At 46.1% G+C, this 20,633-nt stretch overlaps 1 protein-coding gene across 1 annotated transcript in view; it reads left to right on the forward strand.

The window, feature by feature from the left end:
- The first annotated feature begins 7,726 nt into the window (after positions 1-7,726).
- The window catches only part of TLL2 (tolloid like 2), an 87,503-nt gene continuing 74,596 nt past the window's right edge, over positions 7,727-20,633 (forward strand). Inside the window, exon 1 of the mRNA XM_050305322.1 lies at positions 7,727-7,877. Within this exon, the coding sequence (XP_050161279.1) occupies positions 7,727-7,877 (151 nt within the window). The remainder of the gene's footprint in view (positions 7,878-20,633) is intronic.

The following is a 20,633-nucleotide window of genomic DNA, read 5'->3' on the forward strand; positions in this document are numbered from 1 at the left end:
AAGCATCAGCTCAGGAAAAGACAAGTCTCCTCTCCAATTTGTGGACAAGTAAACTGAATCTTTGGAGCTGGAGTAGAGGGGTCCTGGTGTCTTGAACGCATTCTTAACTGTGCAGCTTGTGGTTCATTTTAAGTCTATTGGAACTGTAGATTGAAGAATTTCAGTTTTGGATCCCTTGTATCTTTCCAATCTAAATGCACTGTGGTGGAGCAGCCTTGCGATAGCTGTTGGCACTGCTGCTTGCTAAAACAAGTATCTATTTACCAGGGTTAGCCATGAAGTCATGAAAGCCCCTGCTGTTGGACTTCTGTTGGAGTAAAGCCACACTTGAAGTTTTGAAGCAGTGTGTTTATGGCTTGCATTCTTCAGGAGCATCGTACCTCAGGAGGGAAAAAAGTTTTGGTGCAATTTGTTTTCCAAAGCCTCTCAAGGTAACATTTCCATTTTGCTAAATGGCTTCAGTGAAAAAATTCTCACAACTTGCAGTGGACACATCTGCATGTGAGTTCTACAAGTAGTTCCTCACAGCTTGTGCTTTTATCTGGGAGATGCTTTTTCAGTTCAGAGAAGGGGCTGTTACAGTATTTATTTTCATTACTAGTTCAGTGGTTCTGAAATTTTTCCTCCAATTTTTGAGTTATGGTTTGTGGGGTGCAGTGTGAAATTGTAAAGATGATGAGAGAACCCATGAAGCTGGAAGGCTTTGTGCAGTTCCAGGAAATTCAAGCAGTTCTTGGAGAGTATCACTTTAAAGGGCAGAAATTCACTTGGGAAAAGGATAAGAAAAAGGTTTTTTTATCTGACGGACTAACCTATTTTGAAGGCAGGCCTGGAGACAAATTTGCTGTCACAGTGTCATTGCCCCCAGTCCTGTACCAGTTTGTTTATTTTCATCAGTGTACTTGCAAAGGTGCAAGGCTTTTGCAATAAACCAAGGACTCATCTGCCGTGAACAAGGGGGATCTTATTAGCTGCTGCCAACGTGTTTGGCTTGTTGATACATTAATTTTGTCCCCAGCTCCTAGTAATACAATACAGAACAATATATCAAATCTCTGGAGGTTTTACCATGCTGAGGCTTCTTTTCTTATGAAAACCAAACCCATTGGAACTTTTCTTACATTTTAGATAGAAGATCTCCTTCAGGACCTTGGGCTTGGAGCATTCCAAAACATAACTATACAAGCTCATGCTTATCCTTCAGCTGGCATTATGTCATCACAACAGTCCAGAAAATACATGCATTTTTAGAATTGGGAGTTTATGTACAATTACATAACTGTTACGTTAGGGTTCTCCTAGTATTGTGAGGCACACCTACCCATATGATGCAGCAGTTACCTAGATAGATTCCAGTTCACCAAAGCCTAGACCTAAACCCTATAAACTGGAAATGCTGGATCTGGGGAAAAAAAGTCCAGTCTCTTGCAGTTCTGTCTAGCAAGCTGACTGACCTAGAAAAACATGCTACAGTTAGATACTACATATATGTGTAAATATTTTTTCCTGAAGACAGTGTGTCACAAGCTTTTATTTGGTTTCTGAAATGTTTTAAGATCTGTAGTAACTAACTCCTGAGAAGCTTTCAAACAGGGCAGAGAACATCATGAGAACATTATGCAATATTGAACTCAGGGAAGTTTTTGTGGATGCTCATTCTTGTTCCCCAATGGTTTGTATCAGGAATGTCAGAATGTGAGATGTATCAAAGCACTAGTCAAGGCTTTTCTAGTGCTTTCACTAGTGCTAGTAGAGATGTAATTCTCCTTTTGATTTCATTTTATGTAGCTTTTTCATTCTGAGTCACTAGTCTTACCACTTGATTGGGCTCAGAAAAGTGGGTTATGTAATTAGCTTAGTTTGAGGCTTTTCTTGCTCTGCTACAGAGGAGTAACTGCAAGAATGGGATGGAAATTTTCTCATTTCCTTATAATGTTGGCCAAAAGTTGACAGGTGAATAATGAGCATGACCTACTGTTTGTTTTACAAAGAGCTGTGACAGTTTTTCAGTCAGTTTTTCAGTTTTTTTCATTAACTTGTAAGAGTTGGAGATCTGTGTAATAAAATGTTGAAGAGATGCCATTAAGTTACTTAAAGTTCTGCGTTCAGATTCTGCAGAATCATTTCTTGTAATTTGAAATTGCTTACTGAAAGTTGATTTTTGCTGAGAATATTTTTCTATTTATTTCACTATCAGAAAGTGATCAAACCTTTGTCTGAAGTTGAAATGACAACATTTTTAAATTATATGTATAGTGAAATAAATAATGAAAAAGGAAATCACTATTCCTTTTTTCAGTGATCTCAAGAATGACTTGTAAGATGAAACTATTTTGAAGTATTGCTTATCCAACAAGAGAAAATACCTGCATATTCTGTGCCACAGCCAGGCGTGCGGTTTGGATGAAGAAATTACTATAGATAAATCTATGTACAAAAATCCTGTGCAGAAGTTGTAATTGTGAAAATTCTCCAAGGCAATTCTTCATGAAGCAACATCTTTTCTGAGAGATTCATTAAATTCTACCCCCTTGTGAGGCAGCCTAAACACAGGTAGCATATGTTATCAGCCTCTGTAAAGGAGGCCTGCCTGTGAACAGAGAAATGCAACTATCGCATCTTTGTCTAATAGCAGAAGACTGCATAAATGTTTATACTTTCCCAGATTTATTCCTCTGTATAAAGAGAAAAAAAAATGACAGAGTTTTTCCTATGGCAAAAAATACTTTGAATAAACCAGTGGATTCACCTTTTCAAAATTTGAACTGGCAGATGCTTTTCCAAAGATGTTCCCATGCCCTCCTGCTTAACCTTGCAACAGTGATCACCAAAACCACCAGCTCTGCTCGATGCTTTCCAAGCACAACTGACTCCTGTATGAACCCTGAAAATGGATTTTAAGTGAAGTAATGAAACATCAGTTTGACATGCCTCATTTTGGGAACAAGTGGTCAAGCCAAAATTCATGCTTCCAGATAAGACAGATTTCTCCTCCTTCCTCCCACAGCTTGTGCCTGTACGGCTCAAAATCACCCCAGAAGTAGCTTGATTTTTCTCACATAGTTGATGCAGTAATGATGGGAAAAATACTTGGTGCTTTTTAATATATGGGATTACTTAAAATCCTGCCTGCTGCTACTTTGTTGAACAAAAAGGAATTTTTCAACCATGGCTTACTTCTAGTTTCCTTAAGTGTCACTGCCTGTTTATGACAGGACTGTGTTAAATATATGTTGAGTTTTTGAAGCACAGGTGAATGTACCTGTGACTGCAGTGAGTTCTCTGTACAGCAGATTTCAGAACCTCTGGAACTCATTTAAGCACATCTGTGTCAGCACCTTTAAAGATTCCTTTTGGATAGCAAATCATTTTACCCTTACGGCAGGTATTTCTTGGGTGACAGTGCAATAAACTTGATAAAAAATTACTCTCCCCCAACCTATTTCAGGAGAGACTAAAATGATTGATGGAAAGAAGAGAGAGAAGGGGTCAATATTCATTCTATCACTTGGATTTGTCCATGACAATGATCAAGCTGGGAAGAAGGGATGTCCCAAGGGTGGTCAACTCCATGAGTGATAAGGGGAGTTGAGAGCAATAGGCTGCTAGATAAATCAGAGAAAAAGGAGATGTGAAAGTGAACAGGCTTCGTGAGGTTGGGAAGCCTGTAATGGTACTAACAGAGTAAATGAGCCTCTGATAGGGTGTGCTGAGGCAGAGGGTGATGGTTCTGCAGAGTGCCCCGTGGTGCCTGTAGGCAGGGATGCACAGCACATTGGGCTACACCTGCAGCAGGAGTTCTTTCCTACCATAAAAAGAAGCAATGGAAGAAGTTTAGGGAGAAGTGAGGGGTTCTGGAATGCAAAGGGAAGAAGAAAAGAATGCTTTGGGTTCAGAGGGATGTGCCCCAGCTCCATCTGCCCTTGTATAGGTGATGTAACGAGCTTGGTGTGTTTGGGTTTTTGTAAACTTGCCAAAGCTGAGGAATCAGCAGTGGGACAGGCTCCAAGCAGGAGTGGTGCTTCAGTCACTTTGTTAGATTTGGTGGACCCCAAGTGTTGGTAAGAGGGAAGAAGCAGGTCTTGTGGAAGACCTAACAAACTTTTTGTGTGTTTTGGCCTTGGGATGTGATGTGTGCAGGGATATTCCATCAGCACTAAGTAGCTCACACGTAGCTTTGCTCATTGATGCTATTCAGAAAGAGCTGTGTGCATTCTTGCTCAGTGAGGCTTGAAAGGACAGTGGATTTTGTTTGCATGTGTTGGGCAGGAGAGAATTCTGCAAAGGAAAAGGCTGCCTTTGACAGCGATGGATATGGATTGTTTTCTTTCCAGATAGTTAACTCTTGGTGTCACGAGGTGCACTGCTGATATGAGACTTCTCCGACTGTTTTAGCAGCTCAGATGAAAAAGATCTTTTCACAGGGCTTTCAACGTTCCTTATTTGCACTGATGTGGCACCTGCAAATCTGGATGGCGTAAGCCCATCTCCTGAACACCAGACAGCAGTCATTGCTCTGTGTACACTGTCTTGGCTGCCACTTGCAAACTGATATGGTTGTTACTGAGAGCCATTTCTAGAAGGTTTGAGCAGCTTTTGCATTAGAGACTGCTCTAGTGGGGCAGTCTCTCAAACTTTATTGTTTGTGTGTGGATAATAGTGATAGATTCCTCTGAACTCCCTCACAGACTCATTCTAATTGCATAATTAAGGATCCACATTTTATTTTGTTCTTTTCCTCCTTGAAAGTCCTGTAGTATGTCCTCTTGTATGTCCATTCATGTCTGTCATAGAGCTGCTGCATGCAGAAGAGGTTGGACTCCCAGCGTATATGATATCCTGGGAGAAGTTGGCAAGCAATTTCCATGCAGACAAAAGACTGTTCTTAGTGTGTGACAGCCCAGCTCTCCACAGTGATGACACAGTGTTGACCACTCTTACAAGGGTTCAAGCTTTTATTTTCCAGCTTCCCATACCCTCAGAAAGTAATGTTGCCAAGACCTTCTCTACAGAGGGAAAAGAGTGCCTATCTCATAAAAGCTGGGAGTTCTTCTGAAGCACAGAGAGGTGATCAGCTTTCTGGTTTAAAATTGGACACTGTCTGACAAAATCACAGAAAGCAGCAACCTAACACAGAAAAAATAACAGTTGTTAGTGTGGAAATGAGCAGTATAAAACTCAGGAGATGGATATAGTTACCTTACTAAGTTTGTTCTGATGTGTGTTTGTCTACGTTTCTCTTCAAAAACATACAGTGATGGAAACTCCCTGATTCTTCTGGCAATCTGCTCTAGTATTTCCCTGGTTTACCACTAGAAAGCTTGGCCTGAAACCTAAATCTTCCATGGTGCAGTTGATGCTTATTCTTCCTTTACAAATTTGAATGGACTGTCTTTTCTCTGTCCCCTGTGCAGGTCTCTGCTCAGGTCTTTGAGAGTTGTACCTAAAACCCTTGTCAAATCTTCTGAGGTATCAGGTGCTAGACTGATTTCCAAAGTTACTATTCCTTTCATTGTGTCTGTTCAGGACACTTATCAGTGGATGGGTCAGCATTTCAAATCTTCATGAGTGTGAGCCCTTCACTTAGGGATCCTGTTCAAAGTGCCTGTATTCTTCAGGCTTGATCCCAACAGCTTTATTTGGTGTTACAGCCCAAATTTGGTGACCATCAGTGAGAAGGGAAGGGTGGGGAGTTTGGAATGAATGTCATCACGGAAAGCACACAACCAGGCAGCTGTTTGCCATCCAGCATTAGCAGTAAGTCCTCGTCACAACCTTGACTCATGCATTGAAATGTGTTCTTGTTATTCCTGATTTTGCCTCATTTTGCCAAGATTGGTGCAGCAAAAGGACATTTCACTCTTCAAGTGAAAATATGAGACCTTTCCCATGCAGGTTTTCTCTTCCTACCCTTTGAGTGACAGCCTCTGGAATAGCCTAGGACTGTCCCTCATGGCTGACACAGACTTCCCCACCTGCTGATCCCTTTCCTTCAGGTTTCTCCATTGATCCTCTAGGACCTGCTTGGAAGCACAAAGTGGAGGAAATACAGTGTGTCTTCAGCTCAGCTATTGCCAGAACCACTGATGTTAGAGGCTGAATGCAGGTCTTGGACCAGCTGCTCCATTTGTTTGGACCCGTTGTAAAAAACTTCAGTGTGTTTGATTAGCAGAGCTTTTCACCATGGTCTTTGTGTCAGGATTTGATGCAGCCTTTTGGCCTCTGTGAAGGTTTAGAGAGGATTTTATTTTCCTGACTTTATCTTTTCTGGGAAGCCAATATTAAATGAGAGGCAGGAGGAACAGTCAGGAACAGTTTGCAATAGCCTGTGTTGCTGCTCAGGAGATGCCTGAATCATGTTGTGCCTTTTTATGCTCAGTTATCATTCATTGCTGTAGGCTAGAAGAGAAGTGACAAATTTATGGATAGCTGATGGCAAACTATTATCTGTCTTAGAGAAGGGAGGGTTTGCAGCCCATGCTGTAATGGCAAACGCTGCTTGAAGATCCTGCTGTGGGAACTTGGAAATACTCAGCGGAAGGAGCAGGGTTATGGCACAGGAAGATTATGGGATGTATGTTCACCCCAGGAGCCACCCACTGAGCTTGTACACTTGTCAACTCTCCTCTGCTCAGCAGTATAGCATCTGTACTGTCTCTGCCCAATGCTACATCTGCTGAGCAGCATGAGAACAGATGATCTACCCATAGCTGTTGCTCCAGACTCAGACTGTAACATCTTGTCAGACCAGGGGCTGCCCTATGCAGTGTTGAATTTATATGAAAGCACCTGGCTGGCCCTCTTCAGCTTCTGGTGAGGTGACTGGGCTTTGGGCATCTGCCCTTTCACTACAGTCACTATGCAAACAGCAGAGACATCCTGCCTGTGTAAACTACCTCCATCACAAGACAGCAGCCTTAAAAGTAGCTTTCCGATGTGTTTCCCATGCTCTGCTGTTAGAGATATCCAAAATACTGTATAGTCTCAGGCAGCTGCTGTCCACCAGCTCAGATACCACGGTGTAGATTTTGATGCAGCTGGGCATCTCGCACACGATCCATCTCCCTGACTTCCCAGGCGTTGCTGTATATGGATCATCCCAAAGCCCAAATTTCCAGTAAAACAGCCCAGTTGCCCTTGAAAACTGCTACGAAAAGCGAGCGAGAGGGATAAACGCACTCCCTGATGTTTAGCCCCATCTTTCTTAATTTCGTCCATGCTTTAGTTCGTCGGGTTTTTTCCCCATCGTCCCACATCCATGGTCTAACAACTCCACTTAGACACGGAGGCTGCGATGCGAGATACTGTTTCTCCCGGCAGCGGCTCAGCTAATTCTCTTTAGCTGCCGCTGAAGTGGGCAGCCGGTTATTTTGGGGGGAATAATAACAACAGCAGTAATTAACTATAATACTAATATTTTGTAAATTTTTACTTTCCGCGGTACCCGTGACCGGAGCTTTCCCCGCCGAGCGCGGCGGGCGGGAGCGGCTCCCCCGCCCTCGGGCTCCGCAGCGCCCCGGGCCGGGCGGGGCCGCGGGGCCCGCCGGGGGCGGGGCCGAGGCGCGGGCGCCGCTCTGATTGGCCGCCCGCGCGTTGAGTGACAGCGGCGGCGCCCCCCGCGGCCCCGGTGGCGGCGCGGCCGCTCCCGCCGCGCAGTGCCCGCACCCCGGGCAGCCGCGCCGCCCGCCCCGCTCCGCTCCGCTCCGCTCCGCAGCGCTCCGCCGACATGGGCCGCGGGGCCGCCCCGCTCCGCCGCCTGCTGCTGTCCCTGCTCATCCTACCTGCCGCGGGGACAGCCGGACCGCGAGCCTCCTTAACGCTGGGGGAGCCGGAGACGGCGGAGGAGCTGATGGAGTACCGCGATCCTTGCAAAGCCGGTAGGGAAGCGGGCTGGCTGCAACTCCGGGAGAAAGTTTGGAAGCACGGCGGTGGTGGACAGGTGTCCCTGCGGAGCGCTTCTCGGTACCGCGGGGCCGCCCGGCAGGACCGTGTCCAGGCTCACCTGGCGGCGGCGGGAGCCTCCCGGCCCGGCCGGAGCCGTCTCGGCATCCCGGTGCCTTCCCGAACCCCGCGGGCACCCGGCGAGCTCCCCCGCCGCTCCCCGGCCCGCCGGTGCGGGAGCGTTGTGGTGGTCCCAGCCTTCGCCCCGCTGTTGTGTGGGGGCTGCAGCCCCGGCTGAGAGGCTATGCCTGCCTTTTTTTTTTTTTTTAAATCTCCCCGAACTCCCACATCTCTTCGTTCCCCCACCTGTCCCCCTCCCTCCCGCGCGAGATCCCCTCTGCAAAGCCAGGGAAATGCTCGGCCGTGTTTTGCATTTCGGGGTTGCCCCTCTACTCCCCTCACACCCCCCGCCGCCCCCACTGGCTTTTCCTGTGCATTTTTGCAGCCTGTTGGCAGCTGTTCCAACTTGTCCCGAGCTCTGTCCGGCCCGAAGTTGCGGTGCGTGCCCTGGAGCGGCGGGAGCGCGGCGGGGCTCTCCGGGGCTCCCCGGCGGCAGGGAGCTGGTGCGACCCGCCTCGGGCATAGCCCAGCATCCCGGGGGATCCAGGTACTCGAGAGCTGCCTGTGTCTGCGAGTTGCCGCATCCTCTCCAGGAAGCCTCCAGCTGCTCCACTTGAAGTTTTTCGTTCCCCTGTTAAAAGTGCACTCCGTTAGTTCTGGCTCATTACAACCCTTTTTATCCATTTGATTTCTCCAAGAGCTGCCATTGTCCCTTATGTTGAATTCTATTAATTTAAAGGGAATGTGGACCCAGGTTTTCTCACTGGAAAACTGGGAGGTACTCTTGCTGAAACTGTAACTCCTTTTGGTTCCAGCTATCTGAGAATGTCACGGTCTTAAGAATTGCTTCTCTGCTGGGAAATTGGCAACTGACACCTAGATTGTCATGTTCCATTTACAAATAACTTCTGTGCAAAGTCCTGTTTTCTTAATATTGTAGGAGTCAAAAAAAAGGAGTTTCTTTGTGTGTGGTGTTCTTGGTTCTTTGGTTTAGGGTTTAGCCCCCTAAATTTGCTTCTAGCTTTTCCTTAGTGTCCCTTGGTGATAGCTTCCCTTGTTATCAGCTCTGTCCTGCCTGCTTTGGGGAGACTTGCAGCCATATCTGCTCACAGAGATGAACTCTGCCAAGGTAATGTCTGTCAGAACCCCTCTACCTAGTACAGCAAGTTTAACTGGCCTTGTATGTGGGCTGAGAGTGGTAGGTTTTCTTCCAAATTTCAGCTCAGTCCTCTCCACAGAATATTTTTTGTGCAAAACATTCCCTTGATCAGCAAGTCATCTGTCATTTGATATATAGTTTGGGCTGTACTGTATTTGTGTCTCCTTCTAAATGGTAATGAATTGATCTCTCTCTTTCCAGTGGAACTAATTGTTAATGGCACAGCTATGGTTTAGATTTAGAGAGCTACAGGTACAGTGCTTTGGCCTTCCCATCTGAAAATGTTTCCTTGCTTTCTCCTCCAAATTATAGCAGCATCTCTGGTGTGCCTCACTTGCACTTGTGACTCTTGGGTGTTGCTGTCAGGTCAAGTATGCGAAGGATGAGGAATGCTCTTTTAAGGACCACATAGAGAACATTTACTTTATTTGATTTCCCTACATCTGACAGGGAACCTGTGGCAGAAGAGGGAAAAAAAAGTATCTTCTCAACCTTCCATTTACCTGCCTTTGCTGCAGGACCCATTTTTTTTTCCTCCTGAAGTACCCCTCCTTTCCCAAGCACTTTCCCTCTTGCTTCTGCATGCACACAGAGAAGACCGTGGACTGCCAACAACAGCCTCCCTTTGTTGTATATCAACACTTCCTCTCTTGGTGGGCAGAAAAATTTTGTGTGTTATTCCTGTTAATTCAATTCAGGCGGGATCAATGGCAGAAATGATCTTTATTTTCTGACTTCTTACTGTTTGCTTCTCATGCTTTTCCAATCATTTCTTTTTGATAGAAAGGGAGGAATGAACAAGACCTGTGGAGGTCACACAGGTGGTTCCTTTTCTGGAACTCAGGACCGGGCTGGTGTTTCTGATGGTGTTGGCACACAGCTGTCTGTGGTGGGGGCTGCCAGGCAGCCTAGCCCAGGATTGCTTTGGCTTCCTTGTTGTCTGACCTGAGGCTCCAGCACTGTAGTTTGAGCCTGCCTTTCTCACCCAGTCTGTGTGCGTGTGGAGGACACTGCTTTGCTGCAGCCTCCTGTACCGGTGAGCACTGTTACTGGCTTTCTCAAGTTTCAGTCGTATTTTCTGTGGAAGAAAGAGACTCTGGTTCTTTCAGTCTGTCCTGACTGGCTGTGCTTCCAGGCTCTCTGATCCAGTTTCTCTCCATGTGGCTGTATCAACCTAAAGTGCAGAGCACTTAAGGAACAGGACACTCCTTACATGCCATGTACCTATTTCTGTGCACTGAATGGTTCCAGTTTTTAAAGTGACCCCAAGACAAACCAAACAAGACTTGTACCATGTGGACCTGTGTTAGACCCTGCGTTGCATTCACAGCCTTTTTCCTCTTCCAATCCTAGACTATCAGTGGAGCTAGGCAGGTGTTCCCTGCTGCAAACGCCTCAAAGGGTTAGTTCAGCTAAGATTAATAAGTGAAGAGATCTGTTTCTGCAAGTGAGACAAGGTGAAGACACCATTAATGGAGTTGTCCCTCCAAGAGGGCCTGTCAGGGCTGTTGTGTAATGTCTATTTGGGAAGTCTGTCACACTCTATTCCTGATGAGCTATAATTGTGACAAGTTTTCTTAACTTTCTTGGGCCCGAGTTCTTTTACTCGTGGGACAGTGTCAGTATCTGTCGAGAAGCATGACTGGAGAGAGGGCAGTGGGTGCAGACCTACTGTGAAAAGCTCAGGTGCCCAGTATGTTTTGTGAGGGAGAGTTTTTGCTGATCTGTGGAAACAGAGTTGGAACTGTGAGACTTTTGGTGATGTTTCCATCACTGCTGCAGGCACAGGCTTCTGTGCATGGTCTTGTGGCTGCAGATTGAATGCAGGCTCTTAGCCCATTGCAAAGACAAAAAACTTACATGATTTCCAAAGCTGTTAAAACTATAGTGCTTTACATTTATTTTTTTTTTTCCTGTGGGCTAATGGCTCTGACCCAGAGGCTGTGATGGATGTAGAACTGGCAGGTTATGACATGAAAGCTTGGCAGTTCCTCACCCCTGCAGCTCATGCCCTGAGGTTGAGTGCAGACTGGCGATGGTTGATCTGCTAGACTAGGAGTGAAAAGCCTGGAACATGCTCTTCTCTGTTGCATTAGCAAAGGATATAATGGTCTCCTGCAGCAAGGCAGGAGGGACAGCACAGGGCAGTAACCTCCTAAATCACTGCAACCACTGAGGTATTGGTATCAACACATGCCCAGTCACCAGGGCTCAGCTGATGGACTGTCACTCCACTGCTGCTCAAGCTCTTAACTCCAGCCAACCAGGATTTTCTTTTCCTAATGTGGCTGCTTTCCTGCCTTTTTATAGGGCAGAAAGAAAGGTGTAGATTCCTGAACAGCTGATCAAAGGGCATCTGAGACGGGGCTGCACTGTCAGGCTGAGTTGCCAGGGAAGGTGGCAGTGCTGACTCTGAGGTGGGTTTTGCTGAGCGTTGCAGCAGGTCACTGGAGCTTTGCAAATGGAACGGTACAAAGGTTCTGCCCAGATCTGCTCTGTAATAGATGGAAAAATGTCATAAGCCTGACATGTGCTTTGGATGGATCTGCTGCTCAGGGGATCCAATTAAGGATACCCTGCCCAGTGTGCAGGTCTGAGTGAGGCTGCGTGACAGGCAGGCAGCAGGAGGAACTATGGATGCCTTCTAAACAAAACAAGCATGTCCTTCTGGGGCTCCTCAGGCAAACTGGAACCAAAGGAATTAAATAGGCTGTAATTTGTTCTAGTAGTTATTTTGGTGCGAGCTTATACAAACTTTAATTTGAGGTGAAGAGCAGAATCCTTGAGGTTCAAAGTGACCTCTGGGGATGATATCGTCCAAGTTATGTCAACAAGGGGAGGTGGGAGGTGTAAATAGGAAGGAGAGCTGGGCACTGAGTAACTGAATGTGTACAGGCTCGATGACCCCTTCCCTCCAGCTCAAAGCCCTGAGGCTCTTTGCCACTTGCCAAATCAGCAGGGGAGGAGAAAGAATTGCAGTTTGATCTCAGCATCTTGGTTCCTGGGTACTTTGGCTCCTAGCATCGTACCTCCCGCCCTTTGTGAGCTGGAGGTGCAGTGTTGCTTTCCAAGGCCTGATGTTTCTCCCAGTAGCTTGCCTTCCAGGGTCAATTGAGGGTGTTCTGTGTTGGAGTCCCACTTCTCTCTGCTCTGGGCAGTTTATTCTGGTGTGACATGTCTTGACTACAGGCTGACTGAGTCCAGACACAGGCCAACCCACATGTCTTGACTCCCAGGCCAAATGCAGTCTTTCTCTGTGCATGTCTTTGTGTTAGGAGACTGGCAGAGCTGCCTGCCCAGCCATATGCTCCTGAGGCACAGGCCAAAAGGGTCTTGGGCTCCTGCTGCTTGTGCACGTCTCAAGAGCCCTTCAGGAGGGTTCGTGTTGCTGAGGAAAGCCAGACCAAGGAGGAATTGCATATAGGTACAAATGAGCCTTGCAAGCAAGCTCTGTTTCTTTCTATGAGACTTTGATCTCTCGATGGCTTTTGCTTGCAGTGCTCTGAGCGGGCAGAGCCTGGCCTGGGGAGACTACAAAACAGAGCAGGGCTCTGGCAGGAAGATAGCCCCTAGAAAGGGAGTTACTCCCTAAGGATTTTGTGGAGTACTTACGATGTGAGCTCAGAAGGGGAAGAAGTGAGGCAAGAGGTATGAGCGAGCACCAACTGAGTAGTGGTCCCATATCTCCTTTTTTTTCATACTATAACTAGAAAAGTTATTAGAGAAGTGGCTTGGCAATGATAGTACATCTTTTCCTGCAAGCCACTGCTCCTTCAAGTGTGGATACTGCTTGTCCAATCACAAGGTGTTCCTGTGCATCCGTGTTCCTGTTCCACCTGCTGATTTGATCCACCAGCTTCTAAATGCCCCATACATTTAGAGGTCTCACACTGAGTCCTGTCCTGAGAGACGTAAATTGTGCTTCACTGTCTTTTCCTTGCAGCTCTTCCTCTGCACAGGCACAGTGACTTTTGTTCTGAGATAGCACATTTTCACTGGGGCTGTGGTGCAGACATCTGAAGTTGGGTGCAGACATTTCTGTGGGCAGCTGAGGAATTTGCTATTAGGAACTGAAAGCCTTGAGGGGGTAATCAAATGAGAACGAGGAGAGAGGATCTGTAAAGTCAGGGTCATTTGAACATTGCTTGGGTTTTGAGTGGGATGCAGATGCTGCTTTCCCTGTTGGAAGCACAGATCCATAGCAGGGCAGGGCAACTTGAAAGCTCTTTGCAGGCTGTGCTATGGATCCAGCCCACTTGCCTCTTGACAAGAACCTTCCTGCAATCTCTCAAGTGGTCCTGTGTGGTTTGGCAATGTTGGGAGAACTGGCAGAGTGTGTGCCAACCTGCCCTTTGCTTAGGAATCATAGAAGCCTGTGGAGAAATCTCATTTGCATCTTACAAATTTTCTATAAAGCTTTGAAGCCTCTGGGCTGACATGGAAAGCAGTAGTGCAGCTGTGGTTGAGGTACAAGTGCCTTTGGTGGAGGGTTTGAGTTGTAGATGGTGTGGTGGGAGCTATAGACTTACCCAAGGGCAGTCACTGTGGTGGTGGCAGTGCTGGGTGCTGAATCCTGGTCTCCTGACATTAGAAGACATGTGGCCTTCCAGAAAAGAAAGTTTTCTCTCTTAGCTACCAATGTTACAGGAGTGCTTTGAAAGAAGAGTCTGGGACATGACTCAGTCTGTGGATTCCTTGTTTACTGAGCTGATGCAAACTTTTATAGCAGAAGGAGAAAGGTCACACAGGCAATCATTCCCCTTATATTTTTTTCATGGTACATTGCAGGAAGGGTTAAATACTCAAAGAGGAAGTTGACTTAGTCTTTTTGGGTGGTCTGGGAAAGAATGAGAGACCAGACTGTTCAGTCTTTAATTTACCTGCTTTGGGGAGGTGACAGCAGTTACGGAACAGAAAACAGGTGGGTGAAAACTACTGGAGTCACACTTCAATGATGCAGCTGTTTGCCATTGGGGAGGTGTTTTGCAGTGAGGTAGTGCTGCAGCAGAAGCTTTCTCCTCAAAATGAAGGTTTAAGGTGACTTTTATTATAATTCTGGCCAAACATAAGCTCATGGCTGTGGCTTAAAGAAATAATAACCACCAACCCTTTTATTGCACCTGAGATTCCCGAGTAGAGAAGCCACTGGCCTGGGAAATTTGAGAGCAAAACCTCATAATCACTGGGACTTGAGATCTGAGTCTGAAGTCCTTCCAGTATTCATCCATCTTCTTGGAATCTGACTAAATCATGGTTAATCTTTGACACTTTTTTGGGGTGTGTTGGATCTGCTTGTCCTGCATGAGGTGTAATCCTCAGTGTTATACCTCACTTTGGGATTTAGCAGTGGACAGAACAAGGGATGGGCAAATTTAAGACAGAGGACTTTTATTGTTTTGTTTTGTTTCCTTAAAAAGGCTTGTAGGATGGGGAAGAGGTTTTGGAGTTGTCATGGATACTTCTCCAGAGCTTTTATTGAACTTTGTACTCTGGGTGCAGTTCACAGGTGTCTGCCCTTAACCATAGCCTGCACAGGTGGGATCAATGAAGGTGGCTTCTTCTTCAGCTGTTCTGTGGCATAAGATTAGTAGGTCACAGAGTCCCAGACAAAGGCATTTAGAAACTGTGCTGTAAGTCTTCCAGGACTCAAAAGTCCACAAAACCAAGGGTTTTGGTTGGAGGCACCTTCTACTTATATAATTACATTATACCTTTGAAGTTGCTTTTGGAGCTTTTATTCTCTTCCTGCCCTAACCTCCTGTGTAGTGTGCCTGTGCCTCGCTGGATGACTAACACAAGAGGTAGGTGCATTTTACTGGTAAGCCACCTCTTTCTTCCTGCTAAAACCGTGCCCGTGGGTGTCTCCCAGGTGAGTCGCTGCTGCCCCACTCTGGGGAAGAGCTGTGTGACTATAGATAACCATTGCAACATGTTCAGGCTCACACGTTAGTTCTTGGGAAATTGCCGGTGCTGTGTGCCTCATACACTGATACATTTTAGCCTGCTTTCTCTAATATTTTATTTTCCTTCTTTTTTTTTCCCTGTGGCCTTTGCTGCAGAGACCTTTGCGCTCTCTGCCTGCTTCCCTCTGTGTTTCCTACCGATCCATTTCAGATGCTCCCCCATCTGCCTTTTGCTGGAGCCCTCTCCAGACCCTGCCTGGAGGATTGCTCAGATCCATCTCTGCTTTCTGCCTCAGGTGTTCTGCAGTGCTTTCTCCCCCAGGCTGTGGGGTGCTCCATCTCCTCTCCCACCCTAGCAGTAACTCCCAGAGGTCAGTAGGTTCTTCTGTCCTTGCTAACCCAACAGCAGCCCCTGTTGTGAATCTACCTGCTGTGCTGTGCTTGATCAGCTGGTTCTGTGCAACGCACTGTTTGCTGTAATAGGTGTGCTGCTGTGCCCACCTCCCCTTCCCTTTGAGGAACAGGAGGGGAAGGGTAGGGCTGGCTTCTGACTCAGAGTCCAGAGCTGTCTGTGCTGAGCAGGCGGTGCTGGGACTGGGGGGACACTGACCTGACAGGGCAGGATGGTGGTTTGGAGATGGGCAACCTTGGAAGGAAAGAGATACCTCTGACACTGAACGACCTGGTTTTCCTGCATCGTGAATATTGCAGCTCTTAATCTGCAACAAAATTGCTTTCAACCAGCGCTGAAATGTGTTTTCAGTACTCAGAAGAGACAGATGATTGAGCAGAAACTGGCTGTTGTTTTGATTCAGCTATTAGGTCTTCTGGGTTTGTTTTTGTGGTGGTTTTTTTTCTTTTTTTTTTTTTTTCTTCTTTGTTGTAGCTGAGCTCCCAGAAATGCTGATCTCCAAGGGCACCTGTACTTTGATGTTCAGACCCGCTCTAGCACTTCCTGCACAGGAAGGTTCCCTGCCAATAGAAACTGCTTAAATGTGCAAGGAAGCCCTTGATTAAAGAACTCTCAATGATTGATTGTTCTTTCTTGGCCAGTTTGTGTCAGCCTGGCTTGTAATGGAGAGAAGTCTCTAACTGCATGATGAGAAGTAAGCCCACAGGAAATCTGAGGCATTGGTAAATCTTGGTTTCTCGAGCCTCTGGTTTGAGTGGTACAAATAGTCAGAGACCTGCAGCTGCTGCTGGTCCATGAGTCAGATCAGCTTTGGATCCAAATGGAAATTCACATCCCCTCAAGTCATTTTGTGTTCATGTAAATGTCAGCACTCAAGCAAAAAGCATCTGTTAAACTTCTCCATCCACAAACCCCAAAGCTGTTTGCAGAGCAAACCATACCACTGTGTTAAAAGACAGAAGTTCAAGTTTGCTGAGTGCTTTCTCTCTTCCTGTTGAAAGCTGGTGTTGGAGTACAGTTGAATCCCTCAGTCTCTTTATTTAGAAGAAGCTGGTTGATACAGTACTGGGTGCTGAGAATTTCCTTTCTCCACTCTTCATGTCATAGCTGTAGGTCTTCCCAGTGTCACACTCTTTGTCAGTGTGACTGTGAACTTAAATAGGATTGCCTGCAAATAGCATTGCCTAATCAGCAGTGCTTTCAATTGCTCAGAACTTGGACAAAATTGGCTGTTTTGTCTGGCATTTTGCATGCTGAATTTCAGGTGAGAATTTCAGGTGCTCATTTCAGAGAGCTGACTTTGAAGGAGATGTAATTACAAACTGTGCCCTGCTTCCCACTTACAGTGGCTGTATGTGGCAGAAGGGCCTGTCCCTGCTCCGGGGGCAGACATCTGCTGTGGAAGTGGAGGTCTGCCCACAATGCTGCGTGTGTTGGCAGGATGCTGTGTGATGAAGGTATTGGTTCAGTAAGGTATTGTTTTTGCTTTGAAATTCCTCAGATATAAAAATCCTTAAACTCACCAGACTTGCAAAGTCAACACACTCTCACAGAAATGCCAGCATTAGGTCTGCTTTGGAGCTTGTGATATAGTTTCTCAGGCAAATGATGTGACATGGAACTCTGACTCAAACTGCTACCCTGTGCAATGAGTCTGCTCTACGACCACATCAAATAGGAGTAACAAAGGGGATTTCTGGCTGTATTATCCATGTCTGTGACAACAATTTCTGTGACAGAAATTGGGCAGTGGGTAGCAAACAAGACAACTGCTGTAAGAGGAGCTTGTACAAGGGCTGTGTGGCAGAGGTGTTTGAGCTATGCTGGAGTCAAGAGGCCCCAGGCTGAGAAACATTCATTGGTAAATGATTCTTGCAGGCAGTGGGGGAATGTAATATAGTGACCTACGAGTTCAGTGCCTTTGAAAAGGGATGGAAGTCTTGCACCTGTATTTTCTTCACTGAGTGCCTTGGACCTAAGTAGATCTATTCCTTGGGTTGCTTATTGTCAGTGGCTCAAATTAGAAGTGGGCAGGGGAGTGATAAAGCAACAAGAGTCTGTGCTTCTTTTATGGGGCCTGTCAATAGGGCTCCAGTCAGAAGAAACTGCAGTTCAAAGTTGTATGCATCTGGCTTTGGATGCATTGGATATTCCAGAGGTCTAGTTCAGCCTTCTGTGATCACCAGAGCTTGTACCCTGCCAGATGCTTCTTTGTTGGTTTGTCTGCCTGTGTGTTCCCAACAAAGTTAAGGCACAGCTCTTTATATAAGAGTGACTTTTGAGAAGTTTTGGCCACTGATCCCAGAGCTTTCTGAGTTATTTGCACATTGTGATTTCTGGTGCAGTCTGTTTTCTGTGTTTCTATTGCAGTTACTCACATCAGAGACACATAGACTATTTTGTTTCATCTGTGCTGGTACTGCTGACCCGGGCAGGCAGAGATGCTCTGGCTTTTAGGGCTGACCCTTTAAGGGGGTAGGGATGGCCTGCCAGTCTGGTTTTGCCCTGGAATAGAGGCCTGTTATTTGCTATGCTGTTGATGTTGGAAGTGTGTTTTGCTCAGTGAGGCTCTGAGCTGCAGCTGGCCCCTGTATCAAGCTGCTGATGTGTTGTGCAGTTGACCGCTGCCTGGATTTAATCTCTAACCTTTGATTGTTCTTGAAAGCATGTTCTAGGGATTGCATTCCCACCCACACTGCTCCTGTGACCCCTTCCATTTCCTGGGTGTCTAAGTACAGAACAGAAAAGATTCATTAACCTGGTAAGTAACCTCTTTTTATGGGGGAAGTGATTTTCCGTCACGCTCTGTTAGATCCTATTGATTTCTGTTTTTCCCCTTGTTGGCCTCTTCTGCCATATATTCTCCTCTTTGTCATGCTTCAGTAGGAAGGTGATATGTGATATGCTGGTTGGGTGTTGGTTTTTTCTTTTTTCTTTTTTTTTTTTTTTTTTTTTTTTTTTTTTTTTTTGTTGTTTTGTTTTGTTTTGGGTTTTTTTGCTGTTTCCTGGGCAAAGAGCTGGTCTCCTAAGGCCATTGCTCAAGTGCCCAAGTCTCTGCCTTTTCTTGGAAAGCTTTGTTGTCAAGGCAAACTGCTGGTTGGTAATAGGATGTTGACATGAGGAATAAAACCTCCTGGCTGCCCTCTTTTGTTTTGATGCTGAAAAGAACATTTTCTGTCTTTTGCTCTCTTTGCCCATTGTACAATCCCTCATCTCCTGGCAGAGGTGTGATGTATTTGCCATGTGGTTTACAAGCATGCATGAAATGGAGACCCTCAAACCATCATATGTGCCTGCTCTTTCTGTCCTCCTGGGTTGTGGCAGTGGCTGGATGCCCATGCTTTTGTGGTGATATGGAAGGACCTGCTAGGTCTGGGTTGTCCCACTGGCTTGTCATCAGGGAGGTACATTATGGCAAGTGTGAGGGGAAGAGGCATGTCCTTGGAGCTGAGTGGAAGAGCATGGGCATGGCCCCTGTTTCAGCATTCAGTGCAAAATTCCATGCAGGGAACGGGGAAAGTGTTTGCTTCCCAACCAGTTCCCCTCCTACTGTGCACTTCTGTGTATTTCTCCCTCTGGACAGCCATCTCTGTGCTAGTGCAGCCATTGCAAAGATAAAATATTAGAAACCTAAATGCTAACTGCATGCGCTCTCAGGAAGATACCTTGATTTTGAGAAGAATGTTGCTGTTTACTAATGTATTTGATTATTATAGAGAGCCTTTCTATGATTCAAGGCAGATATTTCAGTAGCTGGAGAAATAGTTTTTCTTCCAAAGTACACTTTCAACTTTTGTATTAAATTCTCAACTTTCGTGGCTCTTGCTAAATTCCTCCTTTGATGCAATTGAAGCATCAAATGCTGAAAATCTAGGGGAGCATTGTTGTTTCTCTTAGACTTCTGTATTGTTACAAGGAGGTGTATTCTGAAGCAGTATCTGGCCTTTGCACTGCCTGTCCTAAGTGCTGGTGAGGTTCAGCCAATCACAATGATGAGCTCTGCCCAAAGGAGAAACAGAGGTTGCTGTGGCAAGGGTTGTCATCTAGATTGTTCTAAAGGAAGATGCACGAAGAACAGATCCAATTTATTTATAAATCCTAGGCTTCACTTTCCCTAAAACAGGCAATTAAACCCCGAGGGGTCTGTGAAGGGGTATGAGCTCTGTTTGCAGACCAAGCAGACAGATCCACAGTGGTGCAGTGTGGAGAGCTGTGCTCCCAGCTCTCAGCAAGACACGCTCTTTGGTACCAGACTGTTTAAAGGCTTGCTTTCATGGTTCACTACATTATGTAGGAAAAGAGGGAAAAGCTAATGGGAAGGTTTTATAGGTAGAGAGGGTGGATACTTTGGTGTGTTGGATATACTAGAAACCTCCTGAAGACCTTACTGGTTCATAGTCTTTGCTTTTAGTTGTGAGCAGATATGAGGAAAAAACCACAACAAGCTCAAATGTCTTAAAATGCATTTGATCAAGCATTTAAAGTTGTTTTCCTCTTATCGCTTTCAAGGTTTTGAACTTTGAGTTTATACGTGGTGGTTTTTGTTTAGGTGTTTGGTTTTTGTTTGTTTGTTGCTGGGTTTTGTTTTGGAGTTTCTTATTTGTTTGTTTTTGAAGTTTCTTCATGTCCTTCATTAACCGCAGAGGCTCCTGACATACCCTGAAAGGGGGAATGGAAATCTGTACATATTTATGCAAGTTGGAGTAGAGATGTTGGAAGGTCTCATAGCAGAATTGGGAAGGCTGGTAATTTGCTGTCACCAGAAGGTGGCACCATCAAAGGAGCAACTGGATGCAGGGCTGGCTAGGGGGCCTTGTGACTCCTGAAAATATGCTTTGGAATGACGTTTGCTCTCTGGTGTGAATGAAGGGCTGGATCTTAACAACCTCTCCCTGCAGGACTGTTTTCAGAATGCCAAAGTGTCCTTCCAGTTAATGTGAAGCCTCAAGGGATTGTGTTTAGGGGCATGCAGGTCTTCCACTTCTTACATGGGAAGTACCTCTCCTCTGCTCCGTGGTGCTGCTGTGCGATGCCATCAGCTGCTGCTTCCTTTAGGGCTGGCCTGAGGATGCCATTGTACTCTGGAGAGAGAAACTCTGGAATGAGCCATGTCCTGAAGGGGCTAGAGGTGAAGGATGGAGTTATGTTGCAGGTGGTG

This window comes from Myiozetetes cayanensis, unplaced genomic scaffold (assembly GCF_022539395.1).
Source record: "Myiozetetes cayanensis isolate MyiCay16 unplaced genomic scaffold, myiCay2020 scf10, whole genome shotgun sequence".
In the NCBI taxonomy this organism is placed as follows: domain Eukaryota; kingdom Metazoa; phylum Chordata; class Aves; order Passeriformes; family Tyrannidae; genus Myiozetetes; species Myiozetetes cayanensis.